Source organism: Lepidochelys olivacea (genome assembly GCF_965140295.1).
Source record: "Lepidochelys olivacea isolate rLepOli2 genome assembly, chromosome: 8".
Classification (NCBI taxonomy): Eukaryota; Metazoa; Chordata; order Testudines; family Cheloniidae; genus Lepidochelys; species Lepidochelys olivacea.
The window spans coordinates 88977540-88990295 of NC_140418.1; the positions used below are offsets into that span (position 1 = coordinate 88977540).

A 12756-nucleotide genomic window follows, 5' to 3' on the forward strand; every position below is an offset into this window, starting at 1 on the left:
TGTTCCCTGACCAGCCAGCATTGTTGGTGAAGCGACCCCCACGCATAACCATAGAAAAATAGCTCTCTCTGTTGATATACTCTGTGGGTGATCTGGTGCAAAAACAGAGATATGTGCACCGTCTTTCGCTCCATCTCATTTTGGGAACCCTCCATTATGTCCTGCACATTGCCGAGAGTCTCAGTGCTGTGTAGCAGGAGACAATTAATGGCCCTGCAGACTTGCATGACAACAGCCCCCACAGTAGATTTTCCAATTCCAAACTGATTTCCCACTGACTAGTAGCAATCCAACATGGGAAGTTTCCACAGTACGATTGCCACTTGCTTCTCCACTATCAGTGCAGCTCTTATTTTTGGTGTCCCTGCGCTGCAAGGCTGGGGTGAGCTTGGAACATAGACCCGGGAATGTGGCTTTGAACATCCGAAAGTTCTGCAGCTACTGCTCATCATCCCGAGCCTGCATTTGTTTCTTGGGCCCAGAAGTGGTGCTCCACCTTTTGCAGCTGCTCTGTGAGCACCACCAACAATCTTGAATCAGTTCTTGTTGTGGTTCTGCAAGGATCGTGCATCCTGTGCTTGCAGTGCTCATGACACCAGTGCAGCAGAGCTGTGCGGGCTCCATGCTTTGGTTAGAGATGGTGGACAGTGAAACTTCCTGTGCTGGTTTGTGGGATTTTCAAAACAGGTGCAAAAATTATGGGATGGAGATGGTATTATGTATGGGCTGGAGAAAATTGCATGATGGGAACTGGACCCTGCATTCCCAGTCACCACTGCACTATTCATTTCTGCCCTGCCATGTGTTGCCAAAGCAGTGTTCTGGCGGTGGCAAGTTGCACACTGAGATACCACTACACTTTACATCGCACTCCTGGTGAGTATGTGCACCACTGACACAAAGAAGCAAGTACGCATGAGCATAAGCAATATACTAACTGCGACAGCTTTAGACTGACGTAACTTGTTTACAAAAGTTTGTAATGTAGACATGCCCCTACTCACAGGTTAACTTTACCTAGGTGAGTAGTCTCATCGAAGATGAAGCAAAGAGGTCCTCTAACAACCTGTGTTCACCATCTCCTGCTCTATGTAACAGTGTTGGATGGGATATAACTAGCAGAGGAAACCTCTAGATCCCACATTTGTCCAATCCCAATATGACCTGTTTGCCCTGAAGTTTCTGAGAATATGGCTACATTGCAGCTGCTACAGTGGCACAGCTATGGTGATGCAGCTGTGCCACTGTAGCACCATACTGTAGACACTTCCTACATCAACAGAAGGGGTTTTCTGTGGATTTAATTAATCCGTCTCTCTTAGGCCTGGTTATATGAGGAAATTAGGTTGGTATGTCACTTGGGGTGTGAAAAATCTATACTCCTGAGTGACACAGTTAAACCAACCTAATCCCTGGTGTAGACAGCGCTAGGTTGACGGGAGAATTCTCCTGTCAATCTAGCTACCACCTTTCGGGGAGTGAAGTACCCACCCCAATGGAAGAACCTCTCCGGTTAGTGTAGGTAGTATCTTCCCTGAAGCTCTAACACAGCACAGCTGCAGCAGTGCACTGTAGGGATTTATGTATAGACAAGACCTGAGAAGCAGTAGCTTGGTTGACAGAAAAATTCTTCCATTGACCTAGCAGAGTCTACACCAAGGGCTAGGTCAACCTAATTACAATGCTCAGAGTGCGGAATTTGTCACAGCCCTGAGTGACATAGCTAGGTTGATCTAATTGTTAAGTGTAGCTGAGGTCTAAGTAATAGTCATATCTTCCATTCAGGTCCACCTAGGCAGGCTTCAGCACTGTTCAATAGTGGGTATAATGTCACCACCAGAAGTAATGGTGGGCTGTCACACAAACTTTCTAAGTTAGAGCATATGTGCCACGGGTCCAAAAGGCTGGCATTAGGAATAATCTTAGAAAGGGGGACACTGTATTATGTACAGTACTTTGGAAAAGTCTGTCATTCTAATTTGCTGTTGCTGTCTACAGCCCTTATAAACAGGTAATAGGTAGATCATACAGCCTGTTTCCCCCTGAATTTATCTATGGTCAAAGGACACCATGTTTTCTACAAAAGCAAATAAATTTGTATTAACCACAAAGCCAAACCAAGGCATTTTGATTATCAACAGTACCTAGAGGCTCTGACCAAGACCAGGGCCCCATTGTGGTAGGCACTGTAAGAGATAGCAAGTGACAGTCCCTCCTCCCAAGGAGCTTACCAGCCTAAAGACTGGCAAAGTGTTGGAGAAAGGAAATGTTATTAGCCCTATTTACGGATGGTGCATAGAGCTTAAGTGACATGGGAAATTTGCGACAGCCAGGAATTAAACACAGGTCTAGTGCTTTAACCACAAGAGCATTCTTGACTATACAAGAATAGTCCAGTCCACACAAGAGATCCTCTTCCTGGACACTACAGTGCTAATAAACAATGGTCACATAAACACCACCCTATACCAGAAACCTACTGACCGCTATTCCTACCTACATGCCTCCAGCTTTCACCCTGACCACACCACACGATCCATTGTCTACAGCCAAGCTCTGCGATACAACTGCATTTGCTCCAACCCCTCAGACAGAGACAAAAACCTACAAGATCTCTTTCAAGCATTCTTACAACTACAATACCCACCTGTGAAGTGAAGGAACAGATTGATAGAGCCAGAAGAGTTCCCAGAAGTCACCTAATACAGGACAGGCCTAACAAAGAAAGTAACAGAACGCCACTAGCCGTCACCTTCAGCCCCCAACTAAAACCCCTTCAACGCATTATTAAGGATCTACAACCTATCCTGAAGGATGACCCAACACTCTCACAAATCTTGGGAGACAGGCCAGTCCTTGCCTACAGACAGCCCCCCAACCTGAAGCGAATACTCACCAGCAACCACATACCACAGAACAGAACTACTAACCCAGGAACCTATCCTTGCAACAAAGCCCGTTGCCAACTGTACCCACATATCTATTCAGGGAACACCATCACAGGGCCTAATAACATCAGCCACACTATCAGAGGCTCGTTCACCTACACATCTACCAATGTGATATATGCCATCATGTGCCAGCAATGCCCCTCTGCCATGTACATTGGTCAAACTGGACAGTCTCTACGTAAAAGAATAAATGGACACAAATCAGATGTCAAGAATTATAACATTCATAAACCAGTTGGAGAACACTTCAATCTCTCTGGTCACACGATTACAGACATGAAAGTTGTGATATTACAACAGAAAAACTTCAAAACCAGGCTCCAGGGAGAGACTGTTGAATTGGAATTCATTTGCAAATTGGATACAATTAACTTAGGCTTGAATAGAGACTGGTAGTGGCTAAGCCATTATGCAAGATAACCTATTTCCCCTTGTTTTTTCCAACCCCCCTCCCCCCCCCCTTCCTCAGACGTTCTTGTTAAACCCTGGATTTGTGCTGGAAATGGCTCACCTTGATTATCATACACATTGTAAGGAGAGTGATCACTTTAGATAAGCTATTACCAGCAGGAGAGTGGGGTGCGGGGAGAGAAAACCTTTTGTAGTGGTAAACACCCATTTTTTCATGGTTTGTATGTATAAGAACATCTTCTGTATTTTCCACAGTATGCATCCGATGAAGTGAGCTGTAGCTCACCAAAGCTTATGCTCAAATAAATTGGTTAGTCTCTAAGGTGCCAGAAGTCCTCCTTTTCTTTTTGCGAATACAGACTAACACGGCTGTTACTCTGAAACTTGACTATACATTGTATCCTGTTATCTAAAAGTCTCTCCACTACCTGTAACAATCCAAATTAATATCAAAAATAGCTAAACAGTGTAAGCTTTTAAATTTTGTAAATTTCCAATCTCGCCATGGCTCACATACACACACATTGTGTGTGTGTGTGTGTGTGTGTGTGTGTGTGTCAAAGGCACATTGAGATTGCACCAAAATTTTTGGGGGAAACCTGCATCCACCCTGTCCCTAGCTGAGACTTTTTTAGTCTGTGGTTTAGGTTTTGTTTACTTTTTAAGAGAAAAAATGTGTTATACAATATTTATAGCCTATGATTATTACACTCAAACTCCAATGCCACCAGTTTTTCAATACTCACATTTTAAATACTTTAAGAAGTTCTGTTACTCTCCTGGACTGTTTAACCACATGGATGCAATGTTGCTTTCCTGACAAAGGGAGAGAAGAACACAGACTTGCCCCACGTCCCCGTTAATTTGAAGGCAGTGTTTAACATCTCTCTCTCAAGAATTTTGGTGTTGTAATGAGAAAAGGGGGTGACAGGTCCCTGAACGGTCAGGGGAGGGCTCCTAGCATGCGTTTAGGTCGGCTGAAGGCAGACCGCAAGACCCTGAGAAAGAACAGGTAGGAGCTCCCAACCCCGAAGGCTTGTTGGAAGCTCAGGTGTAACGATGTCCCCTGGTGTGTGGGGGTCCTGATCCTCACTGGTTTTTGGGGGGTGAAGCTCCTCCTAGTCCCTGGTGTGTGGGGGTCCTGATCCTCACTGGTTTTTGGGGGGTGAAGCTCCTCCTAGTCCCTGGTGTGTGGGGGTCCTGATCCTCACTGGTCTTGGGGGGTGAAGCTCCTCCTGGTCCCTGGTATGTGGGGGTCCGGACCTTGACTGTATTGTTTGGGGGGGAGCTCCTGGCTCTTGCTGTGCGGGGGTCCGGACCCTGACCGGTGTTGGGGGGGGGGAGCGCCTGGCCCCCGCTGTGTGAGTGTGCGGGGCGCCTCTCTCTGACTGGTGTGGGGGAGCCGCGGGCTGCGGGCCACCGGCACCAGAGGCCTCCCGCCATGCACAGCCGACCTCACCTCAGCGCCTACCCCCGGTTTCCGCCCCTCTCCGCCGGCCAATCGCCTGGGTGCAGGTTGGCAGGCGGTTGCCATGGTTACCGTGTAAACACGCTCCCTCTGGGCTATGCGGAGGAGCGCGCTGGGCCGCTTGGGACCGGAGCTGTACTGAGAGCCGCCCCCTCCCGCCAACACCATGTCCTCCTCCACCCGGGCCGGCAAGGGCAAGAAGCATAGCGTCGTCGTCAGCTTGTGAGTGCCCCGCCGCAGTGGGCTCAAGAGGACACGGGGCGGGCTGGGGGCCTGCCCTCTCCGCAAGCCCTGGCTGCTCAGGCAGCGCTCGGGCTAGCGGTTGTCTCTGCTAATCCTGCCAGGCTAGGCTCCATCCCAGTGCTTTCCATCTGCACTGAGCATGTGGGGTTTTGTTGGTTACTCTTGGTTACCATCGCCTTAGTTTACAAGATCTCTCTTCTATCTGATCGATGTGGCACGTTTCAAGTGCACCCATCCCAGGAGTCCCTAGCTACCAGTAAGCTTTCTTTGCACTTAGCATCTTCCACACAAGGAGCCCAGGGCATTTTAGAGCAATGAATGGACTAAGCCTCACTGTTGCCTTGTGAAGGAGGGAAATGGTAGTATCCTAATTTTACAGATAGAGAAACAAAAGCACAGAGATATGATTCACCAAACTCCAGCAGAAAATCTTTGATGGAGTTGAGAACTGTACCTATGTGGTCTGAATCCCAGTCCTACATTTTAATCCAAAGACAGTGCTTCTTGGTCCTTCATTTCCATACCAGTTGCCTTTCACCACACTTAGTCCCATAAATAGACTAGCATTTCTTCTGTTATTTTACAGTTAACATTTGCTTCTGTTTGTGAAGTTGATATTTTGTAGTGAGCTTTATACTGTTCATTATCTGCTAAATAGTCTATATAAATTTCTTAATCATATTTTGTTTGGGTTGAAATAGGACATCAAAGCTGGAGTTAAATATGAAGAGGGCATCTATTTCAGGAACTAGCAGCCAAAAACAAATGAGCTATGTTAGTGGTTTCAGCCCAAGCAGAGTTGGATCATTGAGTCGAAGAAGCATACTGATAGCTTCTGATGGCAAAACTATGGATAAGGGGTCTCTCATAGGGAGTAAGCATACCATTCAGGTAATTAATTTTGAAATATCAAATATTTCTAATTATGTTTGATTGTTAATCTTAAAAGTTGTCTGGAAAAAGGTTTGGGTGGAGTGCAAGGGGAAAAGAAGGCAGTGTGACAGGGTAACTCTGACTCTGAATGTGACAAGGCTAAGCTTTCTAGGAAAAGGGGAAGCCAGTGCAGATATTCCAGAAAGTGAGAAAACCATCTGGAAAGGATGATGATCAATGTTTAAAAAGTGACCCTCAAAGGAACAAAGTATCTGTGCCCTTTTTGCTTCTTTATGATATACTGAGGAAGGCTGAAATTTCCCCCCTCCTTTCTTTTCTAACTTACAAATAGAGTTTCTGCCTTGTCTTCCCTGTTTTTTTCTAGGTGACTCTTTGGAGGGTTTCTTGGAAGTCCGGAGAACTAGGGTAGGAGATTCCCTTGCTCTTAAGGATCAGGGTTGTTTAATCTTTTACAAAAGATCTTTTATCCCCAAAGGACAATCAGTCAGATGTGTTAATCACTATTTAAAAAAAATTAATTTAAAATGAATTTCTTTCGCAGGTTCACAGGTTTCACTCTCTTGGCCCTGGGTACTTTTTATGTCATAAGATACCTAGTTCTCCTTGCCCATGGAATCTTGGGGAAAAACAGGGTAGATGACACCGCCATTTTTGCTAAAATACAAGCAGGATTTCCCCCCCTTAATCTTAGGCATTCATCCATCATAAAGAAAAAGGGAAATATTTCTTCTGCCACCTCTTATATAGCAAATATTGGCTACATCTAGCATATCTATACTTGCTTGCCTTGATTTGGTTGTAGGCTGTATACAAACAGCTACATGCTCAAGGAAAGCTTGATTCCAGATAAAATAGATGAATGATAAGTTTTATAAATTCAGTATGTTGTATTTATATCCAACTAAGGTTTTGCATGCAAACCGGGAAAAATTGTGAATCTAGGCTAAAGCATATTACATACATGCATTTCTCTGTTAGTGCAGGGGTCTTCCATAGGCCCGATCCATTTCATTACCCCTGAATGTGTGATTAAGGCTGTGCATAGGACACTGTGCACTGGAATGACTTTTACCCTTAGAGAATGTCAGGTTCCAGTTGTGTTAATATGCCATCTTTCACAAACATTTAAGAATTGTTCTCCTACTTAAACAAACAAAAAGTGGAGAAAACTTTCTTTTGAGAGAACTTTTTTTTTTTCGATTTTGTAATAATAATGCTTTGAATTACTATAGAGCTTTTATTCAGTATTGTCAAGGCACTTTACAAATTGTAATTGCCTCACAGCTCTCAACGTGGGGAGGTATTATCTCCATTTTATAAATGGGATACTAGGGTAGGGAGATTTAAGTGACTTACAGGGGTACACAATAACTCCTTAAATAGCTAAGGAATACATATATTTATCGAGCAGTGAAATGTACTTTTTCCGTTACTTGCTTGTGTTGATTTGAAAAATCGGCCATTTAGATCAACAGTCTTCTTCTTAAGTTGAAAATAACCTGTGTTTAAATCCATGAGACATGTTGACAGGAACATTTGTATTGGTTTACCTGACATAGAGAAGAAATTACAATATAAAGTTTCAAGAAAATTCTGTTTAGAAACTTTACAATCGACTTACAGTATATTTTCTTGCAGAAAAAAGATTTTTTTGGGGGGAGGGACTAATACAATTTAGTAAAGCTGCATAATAATTTCATAATATTAGCGCTGTGAACCAGCTAGCCTCTGATTTATACCAGATTTTGCCAGAATTTAGGTTCCCTAGATTTCTTCATCATGAGGGTTATTATAAAGCAGCACAGCATGAAAAGTCAGCAGTGGTGATCAGGGAGGAGGTGTGCCCCAAGTAGCTGGTATATGTAGTTTCTCAGCATATTCCTGAAACAGCCTCCACTGGCAGAGTTCCTAAGAAGCTCTTGGGAGAAACTAAAGATGTCCTCTCGTGGTTGAACCCCTTGAGGGAGAGTGGCAGTGAGAGGGTAGATGTTGTTTGCAATGTATGCTGGCATAGAGAGGTTCTGTTGCCCCTCCCTATGTTAACTACTACGGTGAATGTGCCTGTACCTTCTAACACTAATAAAGTTAAATGTTGCATAGCTGCATTTGTAGCTCAAACGTTTGTCTTTTTCACCAACAGAAGTTGTTCCAATAAGAGATATTACGTCACACACCTTGCATAGCTACATATCATTTTCATTTTTTGAGAGAACACAAGATAATTTTTATTATTGTTATTTAAATATTCAGGTTTTTGATGAGCAAGGGAAGGATGTAACACCCCGTCCACTCTATCGTCCAGAACCAAGTGCTTCGCTACACAGACAAAGCAAAATCTTATCAACCCAGGATTTCTCTGGGGCTACTGGATCTGATTTTCTGTCTTCCTTATCCATGCATCAGACATCTGGAGTTAATGCTAGTTTAGTAGGTCCATTCTCAAGGTATGTTGTTGCATTCCTTGGGTCAAATCCTGGCCCATTCTATACAGGATTCCAGAATGGCGATTATGTAAGCTTCAGAAGTGCTAATACCAGGAATAATTGGAGCCCTGGGTTCTAGTCCCTGCTCAAATTATTTTAAGGCCCCTTCCATCTCCTTTCAGAGTAGCAGCCGTGTTAGTCTGTATTCACAAAAGAAAGGAGTACTTGTGGCACCTTAGAGACTAACAAATTTATTTGAGCATAAGCTTTTGTGAGCTACAGGTCACTTCATCGGATGCATTCAGTGGAAAATACAGTGGGGAGATTTATATACATTGAGAACATGAAACAATGGGTGTTACCATACACACTCTATGTTTCATGTTTTCTATGTATATAAATCTCCCCACTGTATTTTCCACTGAATGCATCCGATGAAGTGAGCTGTAGCTCACGAAAGTTTATGCTCAAATAAATTTGTTAGTCTCTAAGGTGCCACAAGTACTCCTTTTCTTTTCCATCTGCTTGGCATTTTCTGTCAGGTAACTTAGGTGGCTCCCTGCTCAGCATGCTGGCTTTTGTGGATCCCAGTCTTAGGCACCTAACTCTCCCTATATATTGTATAGGGAGCCTACGTGCTTAATTCAGGGCTGTGGGTTCCACTAAGCAGGAGGCGACCTAAAGTTAGGTGTTGCAATGCTGAGGCTCAGTCCGCTTTGTGTATCTAGCCCTCAGTTGCAATTGCAGTATTGCATGAACTTAAGTGTTTGCACTATCATTTTTGTCATTTTAAATTTTGGGACTAATAACCAATATAATGGAATCCGTCTATAATTTCTAAGTCACACCTTCCTTAGCCTATTTTCCTACGCTGCATTATGCTCTTGTATATTTTGAGACACACACCTTTTGAGGAAAAGGAAGTATACTAAGAAAACTGTTATACACAAGTATGTTTTAAAAAAAACCTTCATCACAACCACTCCTTACACATAGATTCATTGTTTTTTCATTTTGACTTAACACAATGCGACCAGTGTATATGATTTTCAAGATGTTTTCTTATATATTTCAAAAGAAATGTCAAAGGATTGATAGTGAAAGGTGCTGAAGACTCACCTGACAGTGGTGGGATCATAGCAACACACAGCAGGTATCCAGCACCATTGCTCGCCTTTATGCCTTTTCTTAAAAAGGGGGAGGGGCATGGCTCCCTGGCCCCCTCCTGTTCCGGCACCCCTGCTCCACACTTCCCAGCCAGCCTGGCTGCTCTAACAGCACGATCAGCTGTGTGGCCTGGAGAGAGGATGAGGCTGGGGTTCAAGAGGTCAGGAATCTAGTCCCACTGCCCTTCTGTGTCACCGTAGGTGAGTTCTTGGCTTCTCTGAGTTTCAGCATCCCCAGCTGTGAAATGGCAACAACACACCAGGCTTTGAGATCACTGCCTGATGTGTGCTGTGGTGAATGGATCCCAGATGTTATTAAATTCTTCCCCATCATCTTTTCAGTACCATAGGATACTCTCTCAGATGAAGTCTTAATTTATTAACTCTTTTAAACAAATTCATTATTGTCTTTCCAGTGTCTTTCTAGGATTTCTTTTGCAACACAAGCATTTGCTGTATGCACAACCACCATGTAGTGTGACTTGGCTATCCTACTACCAGTACTTTGTTATTTTTGTATTATTTTGAATATTGCCATATCTGGACTCTCACATTTTGTTTCTGTATATTTCTTTGTTATTAAAGGACATATGGAAGCAGCAGTATTTCTAAATCAACCACATCTACAACTGAGTCTATGGCAGATGAAATAGTAGAGCCTGGTTCCAGACGAGACACAGCTACTAGCTTATCTGGTAAAGAAAATGTGTTTCTGTAATTACAGAGATTCATACTGTTGGCTTTGAAGCATGATTCTGGGAGACACTGAAATTAGAAGGTAGAAGTTGAGGGGTGCTGAGCACCCCTTGAGGAGCTCAGTGCACCACAGTATGTGACTCCAAGTCAACAATATTATTTTTTACAATTAAGTTTTTCTCTTTTGATCTTAGAACAAAAAAAATGTCCATTTTCACATTATATAATTTGACAGATGTACAGGTGAGGCGAGATGAGATAAAAGAACAACTGACAAAAGAAGACATTGATAAGAGAGTGGATATTTACCTCATGGAGACAGAAACTATCTGGCTATTGGACATGCCAACTGTCATGGTGTCCACTGAATCTGAAGATGCTGAAAAAGTGCAGTATGTATATTTACAATTTCACACACACTTCGGTATCCCGAGCCATAATGCACTCAATTTCCATTGACTTCAGAGAGTTGAAAGGGCTCATTGACTTACAGGATCAAGGTCTTTACTACCTATATTTCACAACATGACTTTTGTCTAAATGCCATACCGTACTCACTTCCATCTCTAAACATGACAAGCTAGTCTCCTTTAGGCTGTCTTGCTGACTGAATTTAGACCTTTCACCTACTCACGCAGGTAAAGCAGTTAGTGAAAAGTAGGGGTGAGTAGTATCCTAGTGACAACAAAACCCATTACTAAAATGAATGTTTTATTTTAAAAAAATCATTTCCCTTTACCCAAGTAAAAAGGCTTTCAAAACCAAATGTCAATCTTTAATTATTTACCATCAGTTAGAGCCCCATTATCATGCGAGGAATGGAAGAATATGGGCAGTTTTTATTGCTTAAAATGCATTTATTATGTAGCAGTGCTATGTAAATATAGGAAAAGCAGACTTTTAATTCAACCATTAAAGGGACACACTCAGATAAACATTATATGGTATTAGTAACACAGGAAACGATGTTTGTTTTCAAAGGAAAAAAAACCCACACCTGTAGAAAGAGGAGGATTTAGAGCCCCATCCTGCAAATACTTGCATTTAAGGCAATTATTCACTGTAGTAAATGCTGTGCTTGGTAGTACGTTTGTGGAGGATCAGGTTCTAGATAGCTAGAGAGCCTACAGGAGTTAGGTTTTGATACAGAAAAACTGTTCTGGGATTTCTGGTTTATTTACGGCAGTTCAGGTTTACTAAAAAAAAACACCTCCCTCTCCCCCAAGTTTGGCAAAAGACTCCGGATGTATGCTTTCCATGTAGCTTTTCAGTCAGTAATTCCTAAACAAATGTATAAACCAACAAACTAGATAGTCCTTACGTTTTCCTGGAGCTGCTGTCTCTGTCTCCCACTAAAGTAACCCAAACCCTTTTTAAAGTGTAGAGCCTAAATAGGCTCAGCTGCACCTATTTAGCTCCTACTTTGGCATTTTAGGCTAAATTCACAAAGGTACCAGACTTAAGTGCCTAAATCCAAATATAGGCACCTAAGTCCCAGTTTTAGTCTCCCCTGTGATTTACAAACACCAGCCGTTCCCTGTAGGTGCCTAAACAAACTTGGCACCTACATTTTCAGAGTAAACATTTCCTCTGCCTAAATGTCTGCCTCTGAGTATGTGCACTGTTGTCTCAGTGTAGGTGTCCAGGTGCTTATCTCCCACCTCAGCCCCAGAGTGATTCACAAACCAGGGAAGATAGGCTTACCTCTATTGCCTGCAGGACCCTACCTGGTAGGCATGCTCAGACACTGCCTGCTAGATTGGGTCCCATTCAAAGTCTGGTCAGAGGAGAAGCAGGTGGTGATAGTGCTACCCATCTTATATGTTTTAGCAACCCAATGATTAGAGCATGCACCTCTGATGTGGGAGACCTGGGTTCAACTCCCTCTCTGCCTGATGGGGGAGAAAGAATTTGAAGAGGGATCTCCCACCCTCAGGAGAGTGCTTTACCCTCTGAACTATGGGATATTCTAATGTGGGGGCTCCCTCAATCTCTCCAGTTGAAGCCAATCCACTGTGGATAAATAATCACAAGAGTTGAACCCAGCTCTCCCACAGCCCAGATGAGTGCTCTAACCACTGGGCTAAAAGTTACAACATGGGTGGTGGCAGCTCTATCACCTTCTCCTCCTCCTGCTGCCACCATTGTGTGTGGAGTTGGGTGCCTGCCTGAGTCATTCTCACAAGAAATACCTTAGGTGCCTAAGCCTCCTGACTCCAGGAGAGGGGTTCCTAGTTGTGAATCACTAGCAGAGCTAGGCGTCTAACACCAGGCACCTACCTCTCTGAGAGGTAGAGGTTCAGCAGGCACACCTCTTGGCGGTTCCCCTTGTAGTATGTTGTTTTTTGTGAATCACAATCTAAGACACCTATCTCTCCCCAATCATTTAATAAGGAACCTAAGTGCCTAACTCAGGCTCAGAAAATCACAGGAACAACACTGTGATTCACAAGGTGCCTAAAAGTCCCTTGTGAGTCTAGCCCTTCCTCCCTGGCATGTCTCTC

General features: G+C 43.4%; 2 protein-coding genes across 8 annotated transcripts in view; one reads left to right on the forward strand and one right to left on the reverse strand.

The window, feature by feature from the left end:
* The window catches only part of MIER1 (MIER1 transcriptional regulator), a 60179-nt gene extending 55852 nt beyond the window's left edge, over positions 1-4327 (reverse strand). The window contains exon 1 of one of the 2 annotated variants that reach the window (XM_084637366.1): positions 4109-4327. The gene's annotated coding sequence lies outside the window, so the exon portion shown is untranslated. The remainder of the gene's footprint in view (positions 1-4108) is intronic. The other variant, XM_084637365.1, reaches the window with a different exon arrangement.
* A 566-nt stretch (positions 4328-4893) lies between these two features.
* DNAI4 (dynein axonemal intermediate chain 4) overlaps positions 4894-12756 on the forward strand; it is a 31694-nt gene continuing 23831 nt past the window's right edge. For 3 of the 6 annotated variants that reach the window (XR_014712747.1, XR_014712748.1, XR_014712749.1), the window contains exons 1-5: positions 4894-5052; positions 5775-5964; positions 8218-8411; positions 10142-10251; positions 10488-10644. Coding sequence is in view for 1 of the 6 variants with exons in the window: in XM_084637362.1 (XP_084493488.1) it covers positions 4997-5052; positions 5775-5964; positions 8218-8411; positions 10142-10251; positions 10488-10644 (707 nt within the window). In the remaining 5 variants the exon portion in view is untranslated. Of the gene's footprint in view, positions 5053-5268; positions 5330-5774; positions 5965-8217; positions 8412-10141; positions 10252-10487; positions 10645-12756 lie in introns of those variants that run through there. The other 3 variants (XM_084637362.1, XR_014712751.1, XR_014712750.1) reach the window with 3 other exon arrangements.